Source organism: Puma concolor, chromosome E1 (genome assembly GCF_028749965.1).
Source record: "Puma concolor isolate L17-30 chromosome E1, mPumCon1.1.hap2, whole genome shotgun sequence".
Taxonomy (NCBI): Eukaryota; Metazoa; Chordata; class Mammalia; order Carnivora; family Felidae; genus Puma; species Puma concolor.
In genome coordinates, this window is record NC_141680.1 from 42,197,890 (window position 1) to 42,223,634 (window position 25,745).

At 57.0% G+C, this 25,745-nt stretch overlaps 2 protein-coding genes across 2 annotated transcripts; one reads left to right on the plus strand and one right to left on the minus strand.

Annotated features, from left to right (window-relative positions):
- Positions 1-8,235: 8,235 nt before the first annotated feature.
- P3H4 (prolyl 3-hydroxylase family member 4 (inactive)) lies at positions 8,236-14,537 on the minus strand. Its single transcript, XM_086687314.1, has 8 exons — positions 14,008-14,537; positions 13,507-13,659; positions 13,209-13,380; positions 12,407-12,535; positions 11,334-11,479; positions 10,612-10,695; positions 8,995-9,139; positions 8,236-8,679 (listed from the first exon to the last, which is right to left on the minus strand). The coding sequence occupies exons 1-8, from the start codon at positions 14,485-14,487 to the stop codon at positions 8,657-8,659; spliced, it is 1,332 nt and encodes a 443-aa protein (XP_086543440.1). The 5' UTR covers positions 14,488-14,537; the 3' UTR covers positions 8,236-8,656.
- A 1,036-nt stretch (positions 14,538-15,573) lies between these two features.
- FKBP10 (FKBP prolyl isomerase 10) lies at positions 15,574-24,939 on the plus strand. Its single transcript, XM_086687313.1, has 10 exons — positions 15,574-15,898; positions 19,760-19,905; positions 20,345-20,534; positions 20,654-20,799; positions 21,189-21,378; positions 21,534-21,679; positions 22,413-22,605; positions 23,019-23,161; positions 23,362-23,525; positions 23,871-24,939. Exons 1-10 carry the CDS (start codon positions 15,657-15,659, stop codon positions 24,054-24,056), a joined length of 1,746 nt encoding a protein of 581 aa, XP_086543439.1. The 5' UTR covers positions 15,574-15,656; the 3' UTR covers positions 24,057-24,939.
- Positions 24,940-25,745: the final 806 nt, after the last annotated feature.

Below are 25,745 nucleotides of genomic sequence, written 5' to 3' on the forward strand. Positions count from 1 at the left end.
CTTGTCTCCTTATTCTAAGCTCCTTCTTATGGCTAGCTTCACTTTGTATTCCTGAATTTTGTGTTTTTCTTTTAATTTAAAAAAAAATTTTTTTTTAACGTTTATTTACTTTTGAGACAGAGAGAGACAGAGGATGAACGGGGGAGGGTCAGAGAGAGAGAGGGAGACACAGAATCCGAAACAGGCTCCAGGCTCTGAGCTGTCAGCACAGAGCCCGACGCGGGGCTCGAACTCACGAGCCGTGAGATCATGACCTGAGCCAAAGTCGGACGCTTAACTGACCGAGCCACCCAGGCGCCCCTCTTTTAATTTTTTTTAATGTTTATTTATTTTTGAGAGAGAGAGGCAGAGCACGAGTGGGGGAGGGGTAGAGAGAGAGAGACACAGAATCCGAAGCAGGCTCCAGGCTCTGAGCTGTCAGCACAGAGCCTGACGCAGGGCTGGAACCCACAGACGGCCAGATCATGACCTGAGCTGAAGTTGGACGCTTAACCAACTGAGCCACCCAGGCACCCCGACTTATTCTTGAATTTTAAACTCATTTCTCTTGCCCAGAGCTCAGTGGAAGCAGACTTCTTGAGCCGCTAAGAACACAAATGGTTAATTCAACCTTGCAGCTCCCTGGGCTCTCCAAGTAAAGAAGGAAGGGGCACCCAGTGACTCATCCCAAGTTTCCCCAGAGACAGAAGTTACTAGCAAAGAGGGGTCTGATGAGGGTCCAGTGTTGGGGCAAGGGAGCTGGTGGGGGATGGGAGATGCTTCCCTGGGGGAAGGTAAAGAACAACAGCAAGGCCACCCTCCTCAGCTCGTCCTCCACAGACCTCCGGGGCTACAGAAGGAGGTAGAAGGGATGCCGTTGTCTTCTTAGCCCTGTCTCTGCGGGGGCTCCTTCCCCACACGGAGGCAGGCAGGGGCTTAGATCTGGACAATCTTCTGTCCTCACACATCAGGGGTATGCATCGATGGACACAGATTCAGACACACAAACACCAGGCATGTCAGTGCTGTCTCCTCAGCGTGCACACACATGCACTCACACACATCCTTCTTCCCTCCTCTTCCGCCTACGGTGGTCTCAGGGATGGCCACCTCTATAAATGAGGATGGGGTGAACAGATGGGTAGCTAAGCTTCAGGGTTGATGATGTTGCCTTCCCACGGCAGGAAAGAAGCTGCTGGAAGTTATTCCTGGTGGGCCAGACTGGAATCAAAGGCAATGCAAAGAGCCAGCGGTATCTTGAGCCTGGGCCTTCTCTCAGCCTTGGAGCAGAGCCATCCATAGCCACAGGGAAGGCACCTCTGCCCTGGGTCCTGCCTCTGCTCTGGTCCTCCCAGGGATGCCCCCCGCCTCTGCCACAGAGGGGTTGGAGCCTACACGGCATTCGTCCCTCTCCCCTCTGAGACCACACTCCGGACCAGAAAGGAATTCCCTACCCACAGCTGACCCTGCTTTGGGAGCCTGCACTTCTCTCATTCTGGCTCCTTCTCCCGACAATGGGCAGCAGGAGCATGCGTGTTATGTGCACACTTAGGCAAAGGGGTGACGGGGCAGTTATGGGGGAGGGATGGACACAGCATGGACATGCAGCTGGGGTATCAACACACATGTGCTGGAAGCCCTTTGTACCCTGCTGGGTGTGGGACGGAAGGGCAGATGACCCAGGGGCTCAGGGCCAGGGGACCTTCTCCCCAGGCCGCTGCATTCCCATTCTGAGGAGTCAGAACTCTCAATTCCATCCCGGCCTTTCAGATCATCGTGGGGCTGTACTTGTCAAGGTACATCTTACCTAACAGTGTGGCAGCTTGGTCTGTAACTAATTGAGATCTCTGTATGCAGGCCTCCATTTGCCCTCCGGCCCCTGCCTGCTGGTGTTGGGGTGGGGGGACTTGCTCACTGTGATCGCTTCAGGGCTGGGCAGAGGACACTGGTGGCAAAAGAGCCTCTAGCTCCCAAGCTCTTCTGGCTGGAGGGGGCCCAGGCATCCTGAAAGCAAGAGCACAGAGAATGGTGCATGGCGCCTGGGGTGGGGGAAGTGATCGTGACCACGGGTTTTTTTGTGCTGCCCTTTGTCCAGGGGAGGAGCCTGGAGGCCAGAGACTGCCTACCGCCTGGTCCTGAGGGTGTGTGCCCAGCCAGCCCAGGGGAGGGCTCTTAATTATAGAGGTAGCTCCCAAGACACTTCACTGGAAGGCGTGTGGGCGGGGATGGAATGTCAAAGGGAAAACAGGGAGACAAGAAAACAGAGATAGGGTGGCTAGAAATAGCCCAGGCCAGGGTGAGATACCGGGGGCTGGAGGTGGCGGTGGAGGGAGAGGAGGTGGAAGAGAGAGGGTCAGGACCTCTCCAGGGAATGACTATATCCGGGCAGGTACCCCCTCACCTACACTAACCCCCCACCCTTCAACAATTTACAATTCCAGTATTTCAGGGACTCAACAGGGTGGGCTCCAAGCATTGGGATTGTATTCTAGAGTTGTGTCTCCCTGGCTTTCTGAGTAACCCCTCCCCCTTCTGAGAGTTTGGTTCGGGGCTGGGGGGGCGGGGTGGACCTTGCCACCTGAGTCACCCCTTTGCTGTGCCTTGTCTGGGCGACTCCTGGAACAGGCTGACACAGCTGAGGCCCCACCCGCCTGCCAGCCTGCCTGCCCCTCCCTCTCCCAACAAGCCAGGAGAGATGCTTGCCCTGACAGGCGCCCTTCCCACGGACAGGCCACCCCTCCCCTGGCACACACGTGTACAAGCGCACACACACACACACACACACACACACACACACCCTGATGGCAGGAATTTCTCCCACACCTGTAGAGAGTCCTTGGGAAGAGGAAGGAGAAACAATCAGAGCCCCCTTCTTTGTATATATGGGGAAACTGAGGCTAGAGCCAGGAGAGGAACTTCCCCAAGTCACACAAGCAAATTCCTGGCAGGCCTGGGACTCGAACAAACCTGGTTTCCTGCCCACCAGCCCACCAATTTAGGTCTTTTCCATCCCAAACAAGGTGGGGTGCAGTGTGTGTGTGTGTGTTGGGAGGAGATGAAGACCAATTTTGTGGGAAGTCAGCTCAAAGTGGGACTTGAGGGGAAAAACTTGCAGATTCAAGAGCCAGGGCTGGGGGGTGGGGTGCGGTTAGTGGGGACTTGCTGACCCCAGGGGTCAAAATCAGTAACCTCTGCTCACTGGCGCTGAAGCCTCTGAGGGGGAGGGTGCCACCCAGAGGCACAGCTGAGGGCGGTGCTGAGACCTTTCCCCCACCTCCCTAGTCTCCCTGCCCCAGACTCCGGCAGGGTGGGAACTGGGGCCAGGGCTTGGAGGCCCCTGACCCTGTACCGTAATGCTGTCTTCCCCAGTCCCATCCTGTGGCCACCAGGGAATTTGAGAGTTGAGATCTCTGAATATTTCATTAGCACTTCAGCCTCCCGTTGAAGACGCAGCCAACTTACAGCCCATGGATAATTTATGGCCCCAGAAGAGAGTCTGGAAGTGGTGGGAGGGAGGGGCGGGAGCGTGGGGGCGGGTGAGGCCTGGACTGCACTGTGCGGAGGGTGCCGGACAGAAGCCAGATCCATCCAAAGTGTGTGTGTGTTTGTGTGTGTGTGTGGGGGGAGGCGGGCTGCTCCGAGGCCAGGGACATTTCCATTTTTGAGGATTCTAATATATTACAAAAACAAAACAAAACAAAACCAACCACCATCACCAACCAGGTTTGTCAAAATAATTGTGCTAAAGGTTAAAGTCATACGACAAGCATTTTCTGACTTCATTCGAATCCCTGTGTCTCTGTAACTATGAGCATAACCTCATTTGGAGATACCAAAACCTTTTTTTTTTTTTTTAAAGATTTTATTTTTAAGTAGTCTCTACACCCAATGTGGGGGCTCAAACTTACAACCCCAAGATAAAGAGTCACATGCTCTACCGACTGAGCCAGACAGGTGCACCTCAAAAGCTTTTAATGGGATGTCCTTCATGGCCACGAGGCCTCTAAAAGGCCCCCTGCTCTCCACACCACCACGGCCAGGGAGAGAGACCAGACTCACCACTAAGACTGGCTGAACCTTGCTCCTTCCCGGCTTCCTCCAGGAAGGCCACCAGGATTTGACCAAGTGGTCAAGGGAAAAGGAGGGCATCTCACGTGGCCACTCCTTACTTTGCTCCAGGAACATAGCATCCCATTCTTCTAAAAGAAAAGATAAGGGGCACCTGGGTAGCTCAGTGGTTAAGCCTCTGACTCTTGATTTCCTTTCAGGTCATGATTTCCCGGTCCTGGTATCAAACCCTGTGCTGGAGCCTGCTTAAGAGTCTCCCTTTCCCTCCCCCTCTGCCCCTCCCTTGCTAGTGCACACACTCTCAAAAAATAAAAATAAAAATAGATATATAAATAAATAATAGGAAAGATGAAAAAGGTGACCCCAAATAGAAAATGTTAAGTTCTCTTGGACTTTGGGAGTGACTTACCTTAGTGAGTTCTTCCCAGATTCAGAGGATTAAGGTGGGGTGTGTATGAAAAAGCAGGTATGTCCTCCCCCTTACCTCAGTTTCCCCACCTGAGTCATGGGTATGAGAGGCGCTCCCACCCCAAGGGCTGTTTAGGGGACAGAAGAGATGCTATCCAGGTGCCCTGGCGCCAAGTGGGACCCAGGCAGGTGGTGGTTACAGGTGACGTGTCCGCAGATCGGCCCGGGGTTTGGGCCGGGGCTGGCTCTGGTGGGTAGCCTGGGGCCCCAACATATTCCCACCTCATCCTCGAGCCATCTTGGGGCCAAGCCAGCCTTCTAGCCTCAGTGGGCCTCGGTTTCCCCATCCATGAAGGTAGGGCCATCTGCCAGGGCTGTCCTTGGAGAGGAGCTGCAAGACCTGGATGAAGAGCCCAGAATAGGGAAGCTGCAGGGAGGTGGGGGCGCTCGGGCCCCACGGCTGCCGGGACTTCTGTCAGGTTACGCTGTTGGTACCAGGGCCAACTGGACACGGCCTTCCGCCACAGGGAGTCACTCTCTGTCCCCAGGGGGACCCTACTCTCCCAGAGAAAGGGGAACACCAGGGTGAGACTTTAAGAGCTGATTCTCGGGGCACCTGGAGGGCTCGGTCAGTTAAGCATCCGACTTCGGCTCAGGTCATGATCTCCTGGTTCATGGGTTCAAGCCCCATATTGGGCTCTGTGCGGACAGCTCAGAGCCTGGAGCCTGCTTCGGATTCTGTCTCCCTCTCTCTGCCCCTCCCCTGCTCATGCTCTGTCTCTCTGCCTTTCAAAAACAAATAAAAGCATTTTTTTTTTATTAGAAAAAAAAAAAGAACTGTTTCTCAAACCTAAGGGGGGAATTTTTTCCATTGGAATTCATTGGAATTTTGGAAGAGCCTTGGGACTTTCCCCCTGCATTGGCCGTGACTTCTCAGCATTCAAGACCCCCAAGAGTCTGTACCCAGGCTCCCTAACATGGGCCCTAATTACCAGGAGCTGACAATGGTGGGGGAGGGGGCAGGCTCCGGAATCCAGGCTGGGACGCAGAACCTGACCGCCTGCTCTTCCTTTCCCCTCCCTCCCGGAAGCCCTCGCCTCCCTCCGCGGGCTGCGGCAATGTGGGGGCTTTGTCCACACATCTTGCCCCAAAGCTGACACCTTTCTCTTTCTCTGAGCAGCACTGATTTGGGGGAGAACAGTTTCAAACCCAGCTCAGCCACCACTCAACTTAAGGAACCTTGGACAAGTTGCTTCTCATTCCTCAGCCTCACCTGTAGCACAAGGGAATTGCTATCTATGTCACAAGACTGTTTTGAGTACCTGCCGAGTGCCCAGCACGTGGTAGGCACTTGCTACATCGTAGCAGTGATGCTCGCCTTAGGATGGGGTCTTTCCGGGTCTGGGCACCTCTGTGGCATCTGTCTGGCCCTACTGTGTGAGGTCATCATCCCCCGTGCCTTTTTGGCCTTCCCTAACCTTCTACCCATTATACTACAGATGCTATGACTGATGAGGTGCTGGGTGGGGTGGTGGCGGGTAGGGTAAGGAGGGAACAGGTGAGACAGATGTGGAGGAGGCGAGGGCATCCCCACGGGGTGGGGTTGGGAGAATGGGCTGGAGGGCCCACGCTGGGACTCGGTCTCACCGGTTTGGGGAGCTGGCCTGGCAATGGGGAGACGCTGGCATCAGGGAGAGGCGGGAGGGGCTGGTGGCTGCCTAGGAAAGGAGAGCTGAGTAAGGGACATGGGGCTACAGGGCCTGGGCAACAGCCTGGACGTGGGGGGAGCACCTAGGCAGGAGCTGGGGACATCCCCGTCACACCCGCACTCTGTCTCGCCACCACATGCTCAGAGAAGCCACTCGCAGACGCACACTTAGACACACACATGTCTTAAATGGCCACCCCTCAGGTCTCCCCTTCCCTCCTACCCAGCTCTATTTTCCTGTCTTGATTTATCAGACTAATCATGTAACTTATTTATTATAACACCTATTGTTTATTGCATAGCTCCCTGCTGGAACACAAGCTCCATGAAGGCAGGGTGCTTGGCCTGCTTGGCCCACTCTTGTATGCCCAGCAACCTACAGTGGGCTTAGCACATACTAGGTGCTCAATAAATATGTGCTGAGGGGCGCCTGGGTGGCTCAGTCGGTTGAGCGTCCAATTCCTGATTTCGGTTCAGGTCATGATCTCATGGTTTATGAGATCGAGCCCCGTGTTGGGCTCTGTGCTGACAGTGTGGTCTGCTTGGAATTCTCTCTCCCTCTCTCCGCCCCTACCCCACTTGTGTGTGCTCTCTCTCTCAAAATAAATAAACTTAAAGCAAATAAACGTGTGCTGAGTGAGCAAACCCCTCTAGAAACACATTCATGAATGCGCACGCTCATGTGCAGAAATACAGTCACCCCCCAAACTGCCACAGACATTCTCAGACACAGGTACACAGGCTCACAGGCTCACACCCAGACCCACACGTCCACGCAGCACACAAGACACAGACCTTCTCGCTCCCGAACACACACCCTTTCAGACTCACACCCAGCTGTCCAGATTCCAAAGCTCCTACTCACAGCAGGCACGCTCCAGCGCATCCCAGCTCCCCTCCTCCGCAGTGCCAGCCCCAAGGGCAGCCCCTCCCAGAACCAGGGGGCGGGGCCTCGGTGGAAGCTGACAGCACAGCAGCTAGAAAGGGGTGGGGCGGGGCAGGGCCACCCTGGCACCCCGGAGCTCTGAGGAGACGCTGCCACTTTAGACCCACCTACGTGGAGAGAAGGGAGTGAGGTCACTGGTGCCCTCAGCCTTGACCCAGCCCTGCTGCAGCCCGACTCTGGCCTTCCTGTCTTTGTCTCCACCAAAGACCCAGGGGAGGGGTTTGGGGTGAGGCAGAGAGTCCTCCCGGGCACAGAGATGGGCAGGGCCCAGAACAGGTCCCCTGGCCCATCAGTAGGGAAAGCAGGGGTGTGGGCAGTGAGAACTGGGCCTTCCCAGCATCAGCTCCACCCTCCAGTAGCAAAAGAAGCCTCCTACAGCACCTTGCCCCCCGGGGCGGCCTGAAACATGGGGAATCGGGCAGAACTGTTACTTGCCGTGTCCTGGCCCAGGGTCCCTCTCCAGAGAGGCCCTTTTTGCCCCCACCTTCCCACTGTGGAACATGGGGAGGACGCTGGTGAGTCACAGCGCCGAACAGCCACCTGAAATCATCCTTACCTCTGCACCTCAGGACTCTCTGCCCCCCTGGAGCTGAAGCAAGATTGGGCAAGAGGATCTGGCAGTCCCAATACCACCGTTAGGTCTTATGTTATCAGACTGTGTCCTTAGGGCCCCTCTGGCTGTTCCGATGGAGCCCCAACCTCTGCTGAGGAATGGGAGAATGGGCACACAGCAAGGCAGGGCTTGCTCGCTCAGACCCTAGAGAACCTGGGTCAGTAAATGCCTGAAAGTAAAAACCGGAAGTAAATGTCCTTAGCCCCCTCCCAACGCTCACCACACTCCCTGAGGGGAAGTAATGCTGGACTAGGAAAATACAGCACAACCCATGTTAGAAATCTGAAACCATCTTCCAGGGACCAGGAAAGGAACTGTGTGCTCACGCCCCCTGGTGGCAGATCTGCAATTGCACTCTGCTCTCACAACCACCCAGGGTCCCCATAGGCCAAAACTGTGCCTTTGGCCCCCTCGCCCACCACTTATTTACAGATGAGGGGAGATGGACGCAGAGGGAGGCAAGGAAGGATCTGCACCCTCAGCCCAGGGGAGCCTGGAACCCAGGTGCTGCAATTCATTCAACAAGAAACTTTTATTGAGCACCCACTGCCAGCGTGCCAGAAACCGCTGGACTCCTGGTCCAGTGCTCTTCGTGACACTGGCTGCCCCTCTGCTGTCTCTGAAATTCAGGCTGAGACCCCAACTTGGAGGAGCAGGAACCTTCTTCAGGAGACTGTCCGGGTGAGGAGAGCCCTGGGGAGGAGGAAGGGCCATCAGCAGCTGTAGCACCACCAACTTGGGGTCCAGAGACCCAGAGAGGAGACAGGAGGGACCCGGGGAGCAGCGCTCACAGGTGGGATCGGATGGGGCCTGGTCAGCTATGTCCATTTTACGTTTTTAATAAATAGTTCTTGCTGCTGCCCAGGCTGGTGAGGGTGGTCCCATTGGGCCCAGGCTTCCCCAGCAATTCAGGGGTGCAAGGGTAGCTCTCTTCTCATGCTAGTTCAGGCTCCAGCTCTGAAAAGGAAAGGAGGGGGCACCAGGTTAGTCCCCCCCACCCACTCCCAAAGAGCATCTGGGGGCTGTCCTGGGGGCAAGGGGGCAGGCAGGAATGAGGCTCCCTAGGACAGGTCTCAGCTGGTCCCGGCTCTGAGAAGGATGCCACCCCCTCACACACAAAGTGGGACAGGGTTGGCTAACAGGCTAGAAGCCCCCCGAGGCGGGAGGTCCTGGCGCTCCGACTGCCTCTGCAGCCCAGTATGTGGATCCTTCTGTGGCCAACCTCCATCCTAGGTCGCATCCCCACCCTCCACCCCGACTCGAGTCACTGACCGGCCTCTGCCTCATCACCCTTGGCATCCGGTTCCTGCCACCAGTCAGCATAGATGCCCTCCTCGTAGTCCCCCTCCCCCTCGAACTCGGCATCGGATGGAGGGTCCTTGGGCTCCACAGGCGGCACTGCCTCTTCCAGCTCCATCTACAGCAGCCCCAGGGTAGGGAAAGAAAGGAGGTCACAGCAGGCACAAACCCAGACCGGCTCCCTTCCTGGCCGAGGGGCCCCCCATCCCATCTCAGCCCCCAAAGCCCCTCCTTCCCCAGTCTCAAGATCCCACACAGGACTGATCTGAGGGTTTCTCCCACAAGGTCCCATTCCCAAACTGCCACTCCCCGCGCCGATGTATGGGGCTCCCCCGACAGAGAGTCAATGCTAGCGTGAGCACTGCTTTCTCCAAGGCCATCCTTTTAAGCATAAATTCCATAGCCGTAGCGGATGCTGCTACTCCCTGCATGCTGTCTGCCCATGCAACTTCTTGGCCAGAAACACGGTTGCCCCCTCACCCCCACCCCGTGCCTGGATCGCTCTCGTTGACTCACCAATGCCAGGCATCAGCTCCAGGATTCAGCCCTGGCCGATGACCCTGGCTGGATCTGGAGCCCTCCTCTGGTGCCCCGTGCTGACCTCTCCCGAGCACTGTTTGTGCCTCCCCAACTAGACCGTGAGCTGCTTGAGGAGGGGACTGTACCTTTTCATCAACTTACCCCAGCCCCACACACTGTCTGGCAAACAGCAGGCCACAAATAAGTGTAATCAAAATGGCCACCATTCACCGAGCACCTGCTCTGGGCCAGCTCTGGGGAAGATGCTTTCCATACTTGATCTCATTTCACGGTCACCACAATGCTGTGACACCGGCATCACCCTCCCCATTCGAGATGCAGGAACCGAAGTTCAAGAGCTACCTGAGACTTGCCTGGAGGCTGCCCAGCTGGTAAGCAGAGGGGCCAAGTCTGGCTGTCACCAAAGCCGGGGTGCAAACAGCGTAGCCCCTCCCCCATGCGTGATGAGTGGGGGCACGGGTGAGTGAACAAAGTGGGGGATGGATAAATAAATAAGCGCCGAGCAGCCACACCTCACAGAAATTTGGACTCCCAAACCCCCTCATTCAGGATCAAGGGATCACACTTCAGTCCTTCCTTCCCGGCACCGGCATTCATTCATTCACTGGTTCATTCAAACTCAGTTTCCCGGTGCCAGCTCTGGGGCAGGCGCTGTGGAAAAGCTGGGAATAACCTGGTCCCCCATCCCAAAGCACGAGCCTCTGAGAGACTGGATGGAGAAGGGATGGATCAGGGCTGCAAGCAACTCCAGGGCCAGGGAGGCACAGAGGGTCACAGTTGGTGTTGCAGGCCCAGAAGGCACAGCCAGAACATGCAGGGAGGGCTTCCCGGAGGAGCGCCACTTGGGCTGGGCTGGGGGAGTTATGTGGCAACATTCAGACACGCAGAGAAGGAGAGCATGAGAACACTGAGTGGGGAGCAAAGAGCAGGTATAGATAAGGAGCAGCTGACTGCCCCCCGAGGTAGGGCCGAGCTTTGGCACAGAGGCCCTCCAGGAAGAGATCAAGGGTCCCCGCCATGGCCCAGCCCAGAGAGCAGGTGGCCACTTACCTCATCATCTGGCTGCAGGTACATATGTGCGAACTCCAGCAGTTCCCGAAGCTCCACTGTCTGATTGTGGTAGAGCGTGGCCTCCTGAGAGGAAGGGGGGGAAAGTGAGGTAAGCCAGAGCCTGCCGCCAGATGGTAGAGGAGGCAAGTTGGGATCTGGGTCCCCACCCCCCCCACACGCTTTTTCAGCTCAAGGAGCAAGGAACAGGTATCAGTCACATGCTGACTGAAAAATCATAGCTGTTTGGAGAGGTTAGGGAGGATTGGGAGGGCTCTGTTAGAAAGAGCTCCTTAATCGATTAGCAATGTCTGCCACTAGTAAGGAAATCGAGAGTGGCACCATGTGCCCCATGGCTGCCAGTCTTGCCCTAGATTCCCGGGGGTTTCCTTAGTGGGTCCAAGCTAGGAAGTCCCTGGGAAGGAGGGCAAAAGCCAGCAGTGAGAGTGGTGAGGGTGGGGAGGGGAGCAGGTGGTAATGGACGGGTATTTTTGCACCTCCCACAGCCTGGGCGCCGTGCTACCATTCTGTAGGTGAGGCAACGTATTCAGCAAGGATCAGTAATGTTCCCAGGCCCGTTCAGCGGGTGGGGCTGGCTTTGAACCCAGGACTCCCATCACCACCCATAGTCTTTCTTTTCACTTCCCACCCTGCCTTCCAAAGAAGCCAGGATTTTTTTTTTTTAAACCACCTGTCCCAAGAGTGCCTCCAAAGGCAGTGCCCACCTCCCGGGGCCGGAAGTCCTCCTCCTCCAGGCCCCAGCGAGCCCGGTGGAAGCGGTAATACACCAGGTTCTGCTGCATGACACTGTCGTCAGGGTCGAAGAGCATGTAGCTGGCGGCGCTGCGGGCGGCCTGGCGCACATCATTCACTGCGGGCAGGACAGGAGTGAGGAGTAGCCCCCGCACTTCCCCGCCTTCAGGGACAAGCCCTTCCTAGACCGTCCCCCTTTCCCAATTCAGTCCAGTGCTCCTGGCTCCCCAGCTGTCCCCCCCCCCCAACAGTATCTTTTGGCCCCTTCACCCCACCCAAATGATAATGCAAGCTAGAATGTACTGGGCACTTACCACGTGCCAAGCCTGTGTAACTCATTTAAGCCTCACCATTATCATCATCCCCAATATACAGACAAGAAATCTGAGGCACAGAGAGGTTAGGTAAACTGCTCAAGCTCACACAGCTGGAGAATAATGGCACTTGAGAATGAGAGCCCAGCAGCCTTGCCCTCAACCTCTTCACCAACGGACCCATGAATGGTCTCCTGGCCCCTTGGTCCTTAGCTCCTCCACTCCAACTCCAGCCTCCATCTGAATTTTGGCAGCTCTGCATGGCAAGAACTCTGGAGTTCGTCAATCCCGGCCCCCGTGGATGCCAGGCTCTCCCCCAGACGAGGAGAGCCATAAATCCTGGTGCTCCTTTTCATTGGCCATGTGACTAATGGCCCCTTGAGCTCTATGAGCCTCAGTTTCCTCATCTGAAAAATGGGTCCCGTAATGTCAGCTGCAGGGGATGGGTGAAAGCACCAAGTGAGATCAACAGATGTGGTAGGCCTTTGTAAACTGTTGACTGTGGTGGAGTCGTTGGCTACCCATTTACCCAAGAGGTTTCTGAATTCTCCTAAGGTTGCTCTTTGTTCCTTCCCCTCCTCTCACCTGTTTGCCACCCCCAGCCTTCCCCGCCATCACGCAGGGTCCTCACATATGAGGGACGGTTCCCCACGACCCTATAACACTCTCAGGGCAATGCTTTCTCTTCCCCTGCCCCCCTCCCCCCATCCCAAGCCCACCAGGATGCTCACACTTGTAGTAGGCAAACTGCAGGTAATGATACATGGTGGCCACGAACTTCTCCACGAAATAGCCGCCCACGTTGGGGGTCAAGTTGGCCTCACAGTCCACCTTGCACTGCAGGGACTCTGCAAAGAGATCTAGGGGGTGGGAGGCAGTGGTGAGGAGCCGGTGCCTGCCCAGCCGATGCCACCACAGGAGATAATGCCAGTAAAGACTTGGCTCAGCATACAAAGGGCAGTGCTGAGGGCAACTACTGTGGCCTGGGCCGCCTTACCACCCCCACAGCTCAACCCCCACCCCAAAACCGGAGGGAGTTGGGGCATTCTGAGGCAGATGAGGTTTGGAGGTGGGAAGCCTAGGTAGAGAAGCTCAGGAGTGTTCTTTCTGTCCCCGCTGAGGCACCCCGTGGTCAGGGATCCCTAACCAGGTGCGATTTCTGGCCACAAACTGCCTTCTGCACACACCTGCTGGGCTGTTTCTGTACACATGACCATGGCACCTTTGCACCTGTACTGCCCTCCGCCTGAGGCCTGTGAAACCAACGTCCTCAGGCCTTTTTGGGATGTCACCACCTCTCTGCACCAACGCCTAGCACCTTGGACACTCAGGACTGTAGCCTTTCTCACTGACTGAAGGCTCCCAGGGCAGGGATAACACCTTATTTCTGTGCACCTCCCAAGAACCTCCTGGGTGCTCCATACACGCGTATGGGATGAATACTTACACGTTAAGAGGCCTTACGAGCGCTGGGAAGCAGGGCCCTGTGGGTGAGAGGGTCACCCACAGGGATCTGGAGGGGGAGGGGAATACCTGCTATGGCCGGGTAGAAGTCCTTGAAGTCCACCTGCTCGTGGGCCCCCTCACAGCCAGCCAGACACCGGGCAAAGACAGCCAGGTACTCAGCCAGGGCCCGCTCCATGTCCTCGGTGCTGCTGCGGAAATCTCCGCTGTTGTAGAGCTTCACAGCCCTGAGGAACACTGCCTAGAGGGGTGTGTCAGAGGGGTCAGGGAGACCCCCAACACCTCCCCTCCGGTACAAGCCCCGCGGGGGGTGGGGGGACAGTGGTCAGGAAGAAGCGTCAGGGCCAGCCCTACCCCTCCAGCCCACCTCATAGGGCTGCGCCTCCAAGTCTGTGAAGGGCTCCTCGGCGGCGTCCAGCAGCCCCCGGTAGTAGCTGAGATACTTGGCGGTTAGCTCGTGCTTCGGGTTCCTCTGGAGGAAGGTGTAGGCCGCGGCCGCCGCCTTCTCCAGCCGGTTAGCCTGCGGGACAGGGACAGAGAGGGTCGGAAGGGCCAGAGATCGAAGCCCTGAGTGCACAAGAGGGCTTGGCTGTCCTTGGTTGTGCGATCGATGCTGCTCCGAGACCGGACGGAATCAGATGCCGGCTCCGAACGACGCGCCCCAGCTGCGCCCAGGAGACGAGGCGGGGCAGGGGGCGCCAGGGGCGAGGGGCACCCGGCCTAGGGGGGCGAGGTGGGACGGTGGCTCCAGGACCGGGGGCGCGGCGGGGCTGGAGGAGGGCGAGGCAGGGCGGGAGGATCCGGGACTGGGGGAGCCCGGGTGGGGCCGGTGGGTCGCGGGGGTGGGGGCGCAGGGGAAGGCACCCACCTTGAACAGCGCATAGTGCAGGTACTGGTAGGGCAGGCGGCTCTGGAAGTCGCGCAGCAGCTGCCGCGGCGGGTAGGGCACCTGGAAGGCGGGCAGCGTCCGCTTGCAGCGCCGCAGACAGGCGGCGCGTTCCAGGACGTGGCCGAAGAGCCGCAGCTCGCGGGCCCACTCGTCGCCGCGGCCGCCGTCGAGGCCGGGCTCGGGCCCCGGGAAGGAGGCCGCGGGCGGCGCAGGGCCGCTGCAGTTGGCGTGGCAGAAGGCCTCGCTGTCCCGCAGCAGCCGGTGCAGCCGCAGCGCCGCCTCGAGGTAGCGCGCGCTCTCGCGCCAGCTCTCGCCCTCGTACTGCTCGAGCGCGTGCCCGTAGGCCGCGGCCAGGGGCATCAGGTCCTCGGGCGGGAAGCCCCGGAAGCTGTACTTCTCGTACTGCCCCGCGGCGCTGCCCAGCAGCAGCCACAACAGCCCCCACACCGCCCGCCCCATGGCCGCGCCGCGCCGGCCGGCTCTCCCGGGCCGAGGAGGCGTCCAGGCCGCGCGGGCGGGAGGGGGCGCCGAGGGGGCCGGGCGTGGGCGCCCGCTGGGTCTTAGCGCCGGGCAGCGACGGCAGGAGGGCGGAGTCGAGGTCTGGGTCAGCTCTCCCGAGGGGCACAGGGCCCACCGGGGCCCTGAGGCCCCTACGTTGGCCGACCTCCTGCCCTTTGGGGGGGGGGGGGAGTCTTCCCCTTGACAGATGGTAAGTGGGTGGAGGAACGCTTCCCGCAGGGAAGGGGACCCGCAAAGCCCCTCCCCACGCAAAGACAGTCCCCCACCTTAAGATCAAGACATTGAGGGAGCGCCGCCTCCACCACTCTGCCCAAACCTTGGCATCTGGTCTTCTTTCCATTACAGAGTCCCTCCTGCTCCTTCTCCGCCCCTAGCCCCGAAGCAGTCACTTCTAGTGTCCCTCCGCTCCAGTCCGCGACTCGGAGGCGCACTCCTGGTTTCACCCCGCACACATCACTCTCGCTGCCGCCCACCTATGTCCATCCCCGCGCGGGATCGTCCTGACTGTCCAGCTTTTGCGGGACCACGCAGCTCGATCCTGGAGAGGCCATCGCTGAGACAGTGGGGATGTGGGGCGGGGGGAGTACCGAGACACCCCCTCAGATTCTGGAGCCTCACCAGCCACCTGGAGAGGCCTAGATTTGGGGGGGAGGCCAACGAAAGAAACAAGGGATACTTCAGTCCGGCTTTAGGACCCAGGGGTTCGGGAAAAAAAGACACTGAACTTTTTTCTTTTTCTTTTTTTTTTTTTTTTTTCTTTTAATGGGGGTCAGCTCCAACTTCTCCGCTTTCCCGAACCTCCCTTCCAGGCTGAGGCCCCAGGACGCTGAGCCCCGGGAGATAGGGAGGGGGGATCTGGATCTGGAGTTCTTTGTGGTGCATTCCTGGACTCCTACACTCAGCCTTGCCCCCTCCTCCCATTCCACCCTCCGTCCTCCGCCCCGCCAGCTCTTTCTCCCCTGCCCCCATTCCACGTGGACTAGCCAGGGCGGGGGTGGGGACCAAGGACAGGAAGGGGGGGAGCCAGCTCCGGGAGGAGGGGGAAAGGAGGTTGTCGGCGGCGACTCCCTCGCTCGCCCTCACTGCCGGCGGTCCCAGCTCCAGGCACTATGTTCCGCACGGTGTCCCCCAGCCGCACCTTCCTCCGGCTCCCCCTGCTGCAGTTGCTGCTGCTGGTACAGGCAGTGGGGAGGGGGCTGGGCCGTGCTAGCCCGGCCGGGGGCCCCCTGGAAGATGTAGTCATCGAAAGGTACCACATCCCCAGGACCTGTCCCCGGGAAGTGCAGATGGGGGACTTTGTTCGCTACCACTACAACGGCACTTTCGAGGATGGCAAGAAGTTTGACTCCAGGTAACGGGTTGGGTGCCCTCAGACTCGCCCCTCCCCTTGGGGCCAGGCTGTCTCTATCCCGGGGATCCCTAATTGCCCTTTGAGGATGTGTCTGCATCCCCTACTTACTCCATGATCTCCTAAACCCTAACACAGCACCCTGAGGCTGGGGGCTCCCAGACATCCATCTTCCCAAAGATTTCCCTGCCCTTAATTTCAAACCCTCACCTCTTAAAGGACCCCAGTTTCTTTCACAACAAACTCCCCACATTCCCCAAAGTGTTTGATGATCAAGGTGAACTGCTCTATTTACTCAACAGTGCTTTATTTAAAGACATGGCAGGGAGGAGGTTCTGGTCCCCAGCGTTGGGGGGAAGGGCATGGTCCCTGATGCATGTGAATCCTCCAGTGGTCTCAGCCTGGGACCCCCTCCCTTTCCACCCGGGCTGAATCCCTTCTGGTTCCAGCCCCAGGTTTCAGTGCCTTTGTAACCAGAGAAGAGTCAATAGAACTTTTTTGGAGGCGGTGGGGGTTATAAGCAACCAGCATGTTAAAGAAGGGTGAACATTGTAAGACAGCAGAATGGATCTAGGAGTGTAGGGCATAGCTCCGTGTGGGACAGATAGGGACCCTATCTGTCTACGTGTCACATGGCTGGGCATTGCCCCCCTGGGCTCCCGGAGGGTTCTCGTACCTCCCTCTCTGGGTCTCCCTGCACCACCGCCCCCCCACCTCCCTCCATCTTAGCTCTACCAGGCCAGTGCTGCCACCCATCTTGCCAGGCTTGGGGTTTGAAGGATGGGGTTCTGATCCGATCAGGCCTTTTAGTCTGCTCTGGCAAGTCACTTTTGTTGGTGGGGGCAGGGCAGGGCTGTTCGGTTAAACCTAAGGTCCCAGTCACACCGCATCCTTAGAAGTCAGTCCCTCTTAGACCCTTTTTCAAAGCACACAACTCAGCCCACGGGAAATTAGCTTCCATGGCTTTGGAAGGCAGGCAGTGTATTAAGAACATGAACTCCAGAGTCCAAGACCTTGGGTTCAAATCCAGCCAATGACCGTGGACAAGGAATTAGGCCTCTTTAAGCCTCGTGTTCCTTATCTGAAAAAATGGAGATGAAAAACAATCTGGAGAATTAAGTCCTCCCTTCCTAAGGCAGATAATAGGGCTTAAGCAAGATGATGAATGAAAGAACTTCACATAGTGCCTGCAAATACCAAGGCAAGTTCAGGGAACATTAGATTAGCCTTGACTCTGGGGAGGACTGGGTGCCCTTATCATGTTTAACTGGTAGGAACTTTGTGCAGTGCTTGGGCCCTCACAAGAGCACCGTGAAGGAAGCAGCTCAGTGGGCAGAATGAGGTGTGGACAGTGGCCAGAAGCACCGCCCAAGCCAGGGAGGGGTTGGGAGCAGGGGATGACTTCCTTGGTGGGACTCTAGGAGCCAGACTGACCCCAGTTTGTGCAGTGCTGAGCTTGGAAGACTTTCCTAACCCCTTAACCCCTTTGATCAAAATGAAAATCTCTCAGGGCGCCTGGCTGGCTCAGTCAAAAGAACATGCATCTCTTGATCTTGGAGTCATGAGTTCGAGCCCCATGTTGGAGGTAAAGATTACTAAATAAATAAATAAATAAATAAATAAATAAATAAATAAACTTGAAAAAAAAATAAAATAATTTAGGGGTGCCTGGGTCAGTTAAACATCCAACTTCGGCTCAGGTCATAATCTCATGGTTCGGTTCTTTTTTTTTTTTTTTTAACGTTTATTTATTTTTGAGACAGAGAGAGACAGGGCATGAACAGGGGAGGGGCAGAGAGAGAGGGAGACACAGAATCCGAAACAGGCTCCAGGCTCCAAGCTGTCAGCACAGAGCCTGACGCGGGGCTCGAACTCACGGACCGTGAGATCATGACCTGAGCCGAAGTCGGACGCTTAACCGACTGAGCCACCCAGGCGCCCCTCAGTTCTTTTTTTTAATGTTTCTTTTTTTTTTTTTTTTCATTTTTGAGAAAGAGAGAGAGAGAGCGCAAACGGGGGAGGGGCAGACAGAGAGGGAGACAGGATTTGAAGCAGGCTCTGTGCTGAGAGCCTGTCACTGTGGCTGGGCTCCAACTCACGAATCATGAGATCATGACCTGAGCTGAAGTCAAAGGCTTAACCGACTGAGCCACCCAGGCGCCCCTCTTGGTTCAGTTCTTGCAGAGCCCTCTATGGATCTTCTGTCTCCCTCTCTCTCTGCCCCTCCTCTTCTCCACTCCCCCACTCTCACGTGTGCATGTTCTCTCAAAAATAAACAATTAAAACAGTAAAAAATAAAATAATAGAAACAAATTTTAGGGGCGCCTGGGTGGCTCGGTTCGTTGAGCATCCGACTTGGATTCAGGTCATGATCTCGCGGTTCGTGAGTTCAAGCCCCACGTTGGGCTCTATGTTGACAGCTCGGAGCCTGGAACCTGCTTTAGATTCTGTCTCCCTTGATCTCTCTGCCCCTCCCCCATCTGTGCGCACTTTCTCAAAAATAAATAAACATTAAAAAAAATTGTTTTAAATACAAATCTCCCATCCTCCCTTAACTTCTGAAAACTTAAAACTGTAGCTAAAAGCAAATAAAAGCCTGGCGTGCCTGGGTGGCTCAGTTAGTTGAGCATCTGACTCTTGATTTGGGCTCAGGTCATGATTCCAGGGCTGTGGGATCAAACCCCACATCAGGTTCTGCACTGAGCATGGAACCTGCTTGAGAGTCTCTCTCTTTCTCTCTCTCTCTGTCTCTCCCTCTGCCCCTCTCCCCAGCTCTCTCTCTCTAAAATTAAAAAAAAAAAAGCCAATAAAAGTCAAGAGATACAAACTTCCAATTATAAAATAAATAAGTCATGGGGATATAATGTATAGAAAATAGTATTGTTTTAACTTTGGACAGTGACAGATGTTAACGACACTTATTACACAATAAGTATGATCTCGTATGTAAATGTCAAATCACTTTGTTGTACACCTGAAACTAAATCTTGTATGTCGATTATACTGCAACAAAAAGTAATAAATAGAAGTAAAATAAAAATGAAAGCCATGGCAATTTTAGAACAGGCCTTTCCAAAATTGGAAACCAATCCCTACCCTCACTCAGCTCTGCTTCCCCTTCCTTTCCCTGGAAAAGCCATTGATGCAGTGGCACAAACACGGAGTTGAGCAGACTGCATATTAGTTGTGTGACCTTGGGCAAGTCATTCAGTCTCTTGTCTCAATTTTTGTCATAAGAAAAATGAAAACAGGGACACCCGGGTGGCTCAGCTGGTTAAGCGTTCAACTTCAGCTCAGGTCATGACTCGTCTGTCAGCCTGGAGCCCACTTCCGATCCTCTGTCTCCCCCTCTCTGCCCTCCCCTGCACACGCTCTCTCTCAAAAATAAATGTAAAATTTTTTTTCAGAACAATGAAAACAATAATGCCCATTTCACAGGGAAAAGGATTAAGTAGGTGATTGTAAAACAGGCTAAGCATTTATCTGGCACATCGTAAATGCTCAATAAATGCTCCCTTCCCCTTTATGCCATACTTAGCACCCCTTTGCTGTCGGCAGATGGTGGTAGCTCCCAGGCCTGCACAGCCCTCCCTTATCCCGGGCAAATAAAAGCTCCTGGCCTCCTGGGGGACTCCTCTTGTGTAACAGCCCATCCTGTTAAGGTGGGAGTCATGGCTGACCTAGGGGGAGGCGTGAAGACGAGACAGGAGCATGTGGACCTACACCTGTGATAGGGAGGGGGCTTGAGTGTGTGTGTGTGTGTGTGTGTGTGTGTGTGTGTGTGTGTGCGCGCGCGCGCACCTGTGCATGTATGCGATCAAGGCCCGAGGCCAGTGTCTCCCATCTGTTTCCGCTCTCCCCCAGCTATGACCGAAGCACCTTAGTGGCCATCGTGGTGGGCGTGGGGCGCCTCATCACCGGCATGGACCGAGGCCTCATGGGCATGTGTGTCAACGAGCGGCGACGCCTCATTGTGCCTCCCCACCTGGGCTACGGCAGCATCGGTGTGGGTGAGAGGGGTCGGGGCACCCGCACGGGGATGGAGGAGACAGGAGTCAGAATCGAGGACCCCAGGGCCAGAAAACTGAAGCGCAGAGCAGGAGAGCGACCTGCCCAAGGTCACACTGAATATGCAGTGTGGATAGTGGCAGGTCTGGGACTAGAATTTCAGTCCCCCGGCCCTGGAGTCGGGGGAAAGGCGATGACAGGGCCCTGGGTGGGATCCAAGCTTGACTAGGGAGAAGGGGCACTAGGAGTGGTGGAGGGAGGGGCCAAGCTGGACATTCAAATGTCCATTCCACCCACCACCCTGGGGCTGCAGCAAATGTGGTACCGCCTCTGATACAAGGTAAGGGCCGGAGGGAGTCCTGGGGCCCCAGGGACCGTGGCATGGCGAGGGGTCTGGGGGAGCTGCACCGAACGTGAGCTGTGGCTGCTGGACCCTCACAGCGGGGCTCATTCCCCCGGATGCCACCCTGTACTTCGATGTGGTCCTGCTGGATGTGTGGAACAAGGCAGACACGGTGCAGGTGAGCACCTTGCTGCACCCAGCCCACTGTCCCCGCACGGTCCAGGACAGCGACTTTGTCCGCTACCACTACAATGGCACGCTGCTGGATGGCACTGCCTTTGACACCAGGTGAGGGCTGGAGGGAGTCCTGGGGGGCCGGGGACTGTGTGGCATGATGTGGAGGGTGTCCGGGTCCCATCCGGCCTCTCCCATCTCCAGCAGCATCACTTCTACCTCATTCTCTGCAGCTACAGTAGGGGCGGCACTTATGACACCTACATCGGCTCTGGCTGGCTGATCAAGGGCATGGATCAGGGGCTGCTGGGCATGTGTCCTGGAGAGAGAAGAAAGATCATCATCCCTCCGTTCCTGGCCTATGGCGAGAAAGGCTATGGTGAGGGCAGGCAGGGACTCGGGGATTCCTCAGAAGAGGGCTGCCGTATACAGTTGTTCAGGTTGTGTACTGCACAAGGGCACTCAGCCAAGGAGGCAAGTAGGGTAGGGGTGAAATCTAGCTCTTGTGGTGATCCCACTAAGAAGGGGTGCTTTATCCTGATTCACACAATCATTTAGGATGGGCTGGTGGTGGCCCGGGGGAAAATCCAGCTCACGCCTTACAGGGAGAGCAAGAAACAGGGCTGCTGAGGGTATGGAAAGGTCTCTGGAGAGCAGAATTAGCACCTTTTTACAGGGTGCCCACATGGGCCTTCCTGAGTCAAGAAGGAGCCCTGGTTTGCTCTCCAGTTGTACCACTTGTATGGTTCAAGTCTATCCCTTCCCCAGGGACTGTGATCCCCCCACAGGCCTCCCTGGTCTTCCACGTGCTACTGATTGATGTCCACAATCCGAAGGACACCGTCCAGCTGGAGACACTGGAGCTACCTCCTGGCTGCGTCCGGAGAGCTGTGGCTGGAGACTTCATGCGTTACCACTACAATGGCTCACTGATGGACGGCACCCTCTTTGATTCCAGGTGTGTGGTTGGTGGCGGGGAGGCGGGAGGAAGGCCGAAGAAGCTGAGGCAGGATCTGGGGTCACCCTGGCCGCAGCTGGAGGTGGCTCCATCCTGCCTGGAAGGGCAGGGGCCCCTTTGACCCCCTGGCCCGCCCTCCCCGCCCTGTATTGCAGCTACTCCCGCAACCACACCTACAACACCTATGTGGGGCGGGGCTACATCATCCCAGGGATGGACCAGGGGCTGCAGGGCGCCTGCATGGGGGAGCGCCGGAGGATCACCATACCCCCCCACCTCGCCTATGGGGAGAACGGGACTGGTAGGCATGTCCCTGTGCTCGCGGTCACCGCCTCGGCAGCTCCACAGACTGCCCCCCCACCTCCCCAGCACAGGGCCGGTCCAGCCACCGCTCTGCCCCTCTCGCCGCGAAACCCATCACCCACCCACCTTCTGCCACACAGACTCCATCCTTTTCTCCAGGGGCCCTCCCCTCACTTCTCCCTTCAATCCTGGAGAAGGGCAGCCGACTCCTGAGCTGGGGAGGCGGGGGTGGCTATGGGAGGACAGAAACAGTGTAGCCCTAGGAAGCAAAGAAACCTGGACTTGACTTATGCTAACTAACTTGGATGTAAATTGAAAAATAAATAAGTTATTAACAAAAAAGAGAAAAGAAAGAAAAAGATGATTGAAAAAGGAAAAGAAGAAAAAAAAAAAAAAAAGAAAGAAAGCACCTGGACTTGAGACCCAGCTCTGCTGGAAGCCTCAGTGTCCTCACCTGTAAAATGGGACTAAGGACATTGACCAACAGGGTAAGTTACTGGGAGGTTGCGAGATGATGTGTGTAAAGGGCTTTCTAACTGGCATGGCCCTCCCCTCCCCTCCCCTGCCCCTCGCCCCCACAAGAGGTACTGAAGAAGAATTGACCCTGGGGACGAACACCCCATCCCATCCTCTTTGGAAAACACAGGGCGGGGAAGGTCTAGGGGCCTCCGTGGAGGCCTGAGCAGCCCCTCCTGGATTCTGAGCCGATCCACTCCCCGGTCTGGCCCCAGGAGACAAGATCCCTGGCTCCGCGGTGCTGATCTTTGACGTCCACGTCATTGACTTCCACAACCCTGAGGATCCAGTGGAAATCAAGATACTGTCCCGGCCCCCTGAGACCTGCAACGAGACCGCCAAGTCTGGGGACTATGTTCGCTACCACTACAACTGCTCCCTGCTGGATGGCACCAAGCTCTTCTCCTCGTGGGTCCGGGGCGGGGCCAGGGCTGGGCAGGTGGGTGGGCCCAGGCGTGGGGAGTCCCCCAGCACCTCCACTCGTGCTTCCCCCATAAGTTCCCATCCAGCGAGCGTGGGGTGGGGCACGAGGAGCTGAGACTCTTTACTGGCGGGACTGGAAGGGTGAGGCTGGCAGTCTGGAGGTCTGTTTGTGGAGGGGAAACCAAAGCAGGGAGAGGGGAGCCCTCCAGGCTACACTTCAGGGGCAGCGGCAAGACGGGGAGGGCGCCCCATCTCTGAACTATCGGTCCCACGCTCTGCTGTGTGGGGCGGGCACCAGAAGTGCCTGGGAAACGGGGAGGGCCGGGCTCGCTGGGGTGTGAACCTGCCTGGGACGAGGATGGGTGCTGAACTGGGAATCTGCTCTCCCCCCGCCCCAGCCACGACTACGGGGACCCCCAGGAGGCTACTCTGGGGGCCAATAAGGTGATCGAAGGCCTGGACACGGGCCTGCAGGGCATGTGTGTGGGAGAGAGGCGGCAGCTCGTGGTGCCCCCGCACCTGGCGCACGGAGAGAGCGGAGGTGAGGGGCAGACTGGTCCTTTGCCCCCGCCCGCCTTGGGCCTGGGCGGTTGGTGGGAGGAGTGAGGGAAGCCTTCCCAATGGTTCTGTAAACATCCCGTGTGCCCAGTAGGGGAAACTGAGGCATGTGGGCTAGGGAGCACACTGGGCTCAGACCCTGGCCTGATCGGGACGCTTTCCTTCTGTCCTCCCTCCCTCCAGCCCGGGGTGTCCCGGGCAGCGCAGTGCTGCTGTTTGAGGTGGAGCTGGTGTCTCGGGAGGAGGGGCTGCCCACCGGCTACCTGTTTGTGTGGCACGAGGACCCTCCTGTCAACCTGTTTGAAGGCCTGGACCTCAACAAGGATGGCGAGGTCCCCCCGGAGGAGGTGGGTGAGGAGCTCACTCCGTGCGGTCGCCCCAACAGAAACCACCACCCCGTGTGGTGGCATGAAGCAAACACAGGCTACGTCTGTTGTCCTGTCTGTGCCTGTTTCTGCCCTTGCGCTGGGTCATTGCACCTTAGGTCCCCTGTCCCTGCCTCTTCTTCATACAACCCACCCCACCCCCCCCCCAATGCTGCCTGTCCTCCACACCCACCCTCTGCCTGGCCCCCAGCACCTGCCCTCCTCTCCTCTGTGCCTCCCTGTGCCCCAGGGCCTTTCCCAAGGCCACCCACCGCCACTCAGGCGAGACCCTCACTCCCCTCTCCCCTCGGCTGTCTTGGCTCCTAGTTCTCCGCCTTCATCAAAGCTCAAGTCAGTGAGGGCAAAGGACGCCTCATGCCTGGGCAGGACCCAGAGAAGACCATAGCAGACATGTTCCAGAACCAGGACCGCAACCAGGATGGCAAGATCACTGTCGAGGAGCTCAAACTGAAGTCAGACGAAGACCAGGAGCGAGTCCATGAGGAGCTCTGAAGGGCAGGGGCCTGGGCCCAAATGCAAAGGCCCACTTCTCGGGGGGGTGGGGGGACAGTGGGCGGTGGGGCTGACCTTCCAAGGGTCACCCTCCCCTGTGCTGGCATGTTGGCTGGGAGCATCTAAAAAGTGGTCAGAGATGACTCTGGTCTTGCCACCAGCCCGAGAGTAAAATCCACAGCACAGACCTCTATTCAGGTTTTCTCTTCCCACCCCACACCCCTCACTTACAAGTTTTAGAGTCACAAAGCCAATCCGGTGATTGGTGGAGTCTAGGGTCTGGATGCGGCCACTGCTGGCCCCTCACCCATACCTCCCCTCCGCATCACCATCACCAAACAATGAACACGGCCAGCCGAGCTCACCATTTCGTTTCCCCAAGCTTCCCTTTTATCTGTACTTTTCCTTGCCGTCCCCAAGCACCCCCCTACAGCCCCCATTTCTGTGTCGAAGCAGCTCCCAGGAGCATGAACCAGGACTGTCCAGACCCTCAGCCTTCCTCTCTCAGCTCTGGCTGGCTTCTAGGAAGGGCCTCCCCCCTTACCTGTTCCCCCACACCTATCCCATCCCCCCTCGCTACATCCAGTAGCGGCTGAAGGCCCCTGGGGTGCTGCAGTCAGGGCTGGGTTTGCGTTGCCTTTCATCCCTAAGGAAGGCTGCTTTCTCGAACGGGACAGAGAACCGGAAGAGTACGAAGGGTAACTACTGGGATGGGTCTTAGGGCTATGAAATCCTTGGGAAATCCTGGTTTCAGGGCAGAGTCAGACTTGGAAGAGGGGCTCGTTTGGGGTGAGAGGGGAGTGGACAGAGCTCTGCACACTCAAAAGGCTAAATTGGTGTCAGATCCCTTTCTCCTTTGTGCCAAATAAAAGACTAAACCAAACACCTCAGGCTGTGCTCTTTCCTGTGTATTTCTTTTGTGTGTATGGCGGGGAGGCCCTCAGACCCAAAGATTGGGGAAGAGAGGGGAACAAAGCGGGCCGTCTCTTCATACCTCATCAGCTCAAGATACTGTGTCCCTCAGTCTCAGCCTCCTGCCTCCTGAGGCCTAACCGGGGCCCTACCCAAGGAAAGGGACCCCCAGTCTGCCGGAGGGAGGGTGCAGAGTGGGCATCTACAAAGGGGCCTGCCAGGAAGGTGTGGAGAGATGATCCGGGTCTCCTAACCATCCCAGCTGAACAAAGAGGCGGTCCCTGACCTCAAACATGACTCAGGGGTTAGATCAAACCGCACAGGTCAGAATCCTCTCTTCCATGTAAACTGGTTCCAGTACTCAGCTATCCCCACCTCTCCTTGCTCCTGGCGGCCAGCCTTTCCCACCTGCCGGATCCACCCTCCTGCCTAAAGGAAAGGTAACAGAGTTGCAGTCTGCAGGCCATCTGCCCCTCACCTGCCTGGCTGGACTCTGGCCAGTGCAACAAAAATGACCTGAGCCAAGAAAGAACGGGGGAGCAGGGGAAGCTTGGGAGAGAAAAAGTTGGTACTGGACTCCCTGGACCAACCTGTCCCCACAAGCACCTGTTTCTTATCCAGCACCCTGAGACACATGACTTTTCCCATGGCCAGTAATAGACACTCGCGGACCCAAAGCATCCAGAAGGCACCTCCGGATCTGACGGTGGCTACAGACCTGGCCTCGCATGGTAACCGCCCCCTTCCCAGAAGCTAACAGGCCAGCCCTGAACTGAA

Bases quoted from the DNA above. Each gene is read 5' to 3' on its own strand.
- P3H4 (XM_086687314.1), bottom strand. From the start codon at position 14,487: ATGGGGCGGGCGGTGTGGGGGCTGTTGTGGCTGCTGCTGGGCAGCGCC. The intron at 13,660-14,007 runs GTGGGTGCCTTC...CCTGTCCCGCAG, and splicing joins TGCACTATGCGCTGTTCAAG to GCTAACCGGCTGGAGAAGGC. The intron at 8,680-8,994 runs GTCAGTGACTCG...TTTCCTTTTCAG, and splicing joins GGGTGATGAGGCAGAGGCCG to AGCTGGAGCCTGAACTAGCA.
- FKBP10 (XM_086687313.1), top strand. From the start codon at position 15,657: ATGTTCCGCACGGTGTCCCCCAGCCGCACCTTCCTCCGGCTCCCCCTG. The intron at 15,899-19,759 runs GTAACGGGTTGG...GCTCTCCCCCAG, and splicing joins GGCAAGAAGTTTGACTCCAG to CTATGACCGAAGCACCTTAG. The intron at 21,680-22,412 runs GTAGGCATGTCC...GTCTGGCCCCAG, and splicing joins CTATGGGGAGAACGGGACTG to GAGACAAGATCCCTGGCTCC.